Source organism: Fusarium coffeatum (genome assembly GCF_003316985.1).
Source record: "Fusarium coffeatum strain FIESC_28 chromosome Unknown BRIP53273_contig_220, whole genome shotgun sequence".
In the NCBI taxonomy this organism is placed as follows: Eukaryota; Fungi; Ascomycota; class Sordariomycetes; order Hypocreales; family Nectriaceae; genus Fusarium; species Fusarium coffeatum.
Genome location: NW_022158013.1, coordinates 155,214 through 158,456, shown reverse-complemented (window position 1 = coordinate 158,456; position 3,243 = coordinate 155,214). Strand labels below are relative to the sequence as shown.

At 51.7% G+C, this 3,243-nt stretch overlaps 1 protein-coding gene across 1 annotated transcript; it reads right to left on the bottom strand.

The window, feature by feature from the left end:
• Positions 1 to 599: 599 nt before the first annotated feature.
• FIESC28_08999 (uncharacterized protein) lies at positions 600 to 2,709 on the bottom strand (the record flags this gene model as incomplete). Its single annotated transcript, XM_031163136.1, has 3 exons — positions 600 to 1,353; positions 1,462 to 1,827; positions 1,877 to 2,709. 3 exons carry the CDS (start codon positions 2,707 to 2,709, stop codon positions 600 to 602), a joined length of 1,953 nt encoding a protein of 650 aa, XP_031012841.1.
• Between the last annotated feature and the right edge of the window lie 534 nt (positions 2,710 to 3,243).

Sequence of the window (3,243 nt, the reverse complement as noted above, 5' to 3'; positions counted from 1 at the left end):
CCGCTTGACAAAACATCTCCGCCATAAGGCGAAGGGGTATAACCAACAGATATATACCCAGAACGAAAAAAAAAAAAAGTACAAAGAAAATCAGGGAATGAGTTACGCCCTTGTTTCGCCTAAACCACCGTTTAGCCCCAGCCATGCAACAGCGTCCGTCTGGAATCATGGCAGAACTAGCCGCTCTGCTTGATAAGACGTCGACTCGTTCCATTCTCATCGTCCGCAGCGTCATTAACCTCTAATCGTCCGTCATCCGGTTTCGTGTATCAACTCTTTTCCACCATCTCAGTCCGGCCTTTTCGACCCTCGATTAATACGTCTTCATCTTCGTTCTCCTCCTCATCGCTCCGTCTACTTCCATCTCAGGTATCCAATGTTTCAAAATCAGTGCAAGCCGCCCAGTTCAGATTGCCAACACCATCCGTCATAAAATAGAAAGAAAGAAAAACTCCTGTGGGTATTTTACAAGCTCACTGACGAACGAACCAAGCGTTCCACCAGTCAGTGGTCTTCATGCTGATCGTAGGGCCAGTATCCTATGATGTCAACTTTTCATATATCGTCGAGTACAAGGTTCGAAGAAGAGACGCAGAAGTCTAATTGCCATTCCAAGAATATTGATGCATGGCATCAAAGGACCCTCGCGGAGCCCCATTATAAACTGATGTAGGCTGCGGTTGGCTCGACTCTGCCTTTGTTGGGGACGTTCCAGCCGTTGTGTTCTTGTACTCGTCCTGAGGAAAGGGGTATGGTCGTGTTTCGTTGTTGGCATACGCCAGATTCGTGTTGTGCTCCCCAGCTGCCGATGTCCAGGTATGCGGGGGCGCATAGTAGTCCCTGGCAGGGACCGAAGGTGGGCCAGATGTTTCTGAACTGTAGCTTGGCTGCGCTACCTCGCTAGGACTCGGGTGAACAGGAGCATAAGGTGTGTATCGATATTCCGGAGAAGCTTCGTTATTCGCTACTGAACCTGCACTCCTTATCGAAGGATGGCTCATGTGTCGGGGACTTTTCAACGGTCTCGGGTTATCGACGTAACGAGGGATGTTCATTGCCTGCTCATGGCCGCCAAGCGGAGTTGTTTGTATCGAAAGTTGCGGAGGGGCAGTTGTCGTCTGCATATAGGTGTATTGTGACCGAACCGGCGGATGCTCCGAATCATTGGTCACCATGGAAAGGGGCACTGGAGGTTCCATTGATGATTGAATAGGCATTCCTTGTGATTCGGCCGGGAAACTGGCAGTACCTGCCAAAGGACCCATCGTTGCTGAAGGGTAGTTCTCTGCGCCAGATGTTGGAACATGGCCTATTGGCACCTGAGTAGGGGGGGTCCCCCAAGTTGGATACGAGCTATCATGTCAGTCAGCAAGATTCTCCCATAGGTCGCATCGATTTAGGCCTGGGCAATGCCGGAACGAAGCTTCGCCCTCCCTAAATCGACTCTTTCGGCAAACTCACTTGGATCGTATTGGGCCCAACTGGGTACCAGGGATCTTAGGCGCATTGAAAGTAAAGGCAGTCCGTGGAAGCTGGGCATCAACGCCTCTTGGCTTTGTTTCTTGATGCTTTGCGCTCAAAGGTCCGGCCACAACACCCAACCCTGTCTCTACAAGGGCTTGTCCACGGGAGCCAGCACTCGATCCGAGCAGGGGGATTTCCTTCCGGGCCTGGAAGTTGCGAGGGCTTCGACCTCGCACAACAATAGGGGCCGTTGTTGATTCTGTAAGAACGGTCTTGTTACCGTTGGCCAGTGTTCCTACCACCTTCAGATGCAGCACAAAGTGTTGCTGAAGCTCCTTTCGGCGGCCGTTGTTTGCGGTTGCACTGTAATTGTATTAGTAGGTTCCAAAAACGACTTGATCAAGATCCATACATTCTGAATTGCAATCGACGCCAGCCAATTGGGTACACAGCATACTCGCCATCCGATTCAGTTCCGTCGTCTTGGAAAGGAATCAGGGGTAACGATTGTGGTTCCTGGTCTGGGCTCTGGTTTGTCTCCGGAGAGTTCGGTGGAGGGGTCTTCCATGGGATAACGATCAATCGCACAGGGTTGCCATCGACCGACTCGATGGCAGAGATGGTGACTTCCATGTTGCTGACTGCAACGGTCTCTCCTGATTCTGTAATCACGGAAAGTTGACCACGTGGAGTGACAAGAGTACCGCTGATCTGGAATAGATTCCTTCGGTAGCAGGTTAGTTCAGGCTGCCTAAGTGAACCATCTGATGTGTTCGCAGGCATCTCGGAAAGGAAGAACATCCCATGCAGCTGAGCTGATAGTTCAAGTTGCTGCATGCGACCTTGTTGGTCGACAATCGTGTGCTTATCCTGCGTTCTCTTGAAGGCCAGTAACTTGTGCTCGTGGCTGGCCGTCATCTTAGAGCTGTCGTCGCGAAGGTCCTGGACAATCTCCTGGTAGGCAGGCGGCTCTGCTTCAGAAAAGGATCTCTTGAGCGTAGGGTAGCCATGGTGAGAGACGATTTCTGGGTGTGTAGGTCTGTCGTATGCTTCTTGGTCGTCCTGGGGATATCGACTGTAGGGGTAAGAGTGTTGCTCCATCTCGTTATGGTTACTGCCAGTTCTTCCGGGTAGAGGTGATGAAGTTGACGGCATGGGGTCCGCCACGCGCCCAGGCATGTGTACTGAGCCTCCATAGCTTGACCACATACTCGAATGTCCAGGGTGTCCTCTTAAGTCTGCCATAGTGGCCGGGTATGCCGCTGCGGTTGTCATGAGAGCATAACCTATTCAAATAGTCACCTCCTCAGCCAGACCGAACTGCCTGGTATGACCTGTCACTAGTAACGTGGTCCTGAGAACATAAACCTCGAAACAGAACAAGCCAAGTAGCGAGTATCGAGGTAAAGAAACACACAGAATGTGTTTGGCGCAGGTTGAGATGAAAAGCGAAAGAAGAACACGATACAGTATCCAAGACCCGGGGGAGTGATATTCGAGGTTGAAGGTGCAAGTGTGTACTTGTATATGGAAATGGATGGCGGCCAGAGGAACGGCAGATGATGGAGGGGAGTGTTTAGTACAACACCCGGCACTGTCTCCAGGGTGGAGACCGACTTTGACGGGGGGATGTTTCGAGGTCCAGGCACAGGGACTTGGGTCAGTGCTGTTGACAGGACCTGGTGTCAACTCCGGAGAGGGTTCTGATCAGGAGCTCTCGCTCAAGAAGGACGGGTCATGAATGCCAGTGGACTAGGAGACCACTTCAGCGCATGCGGC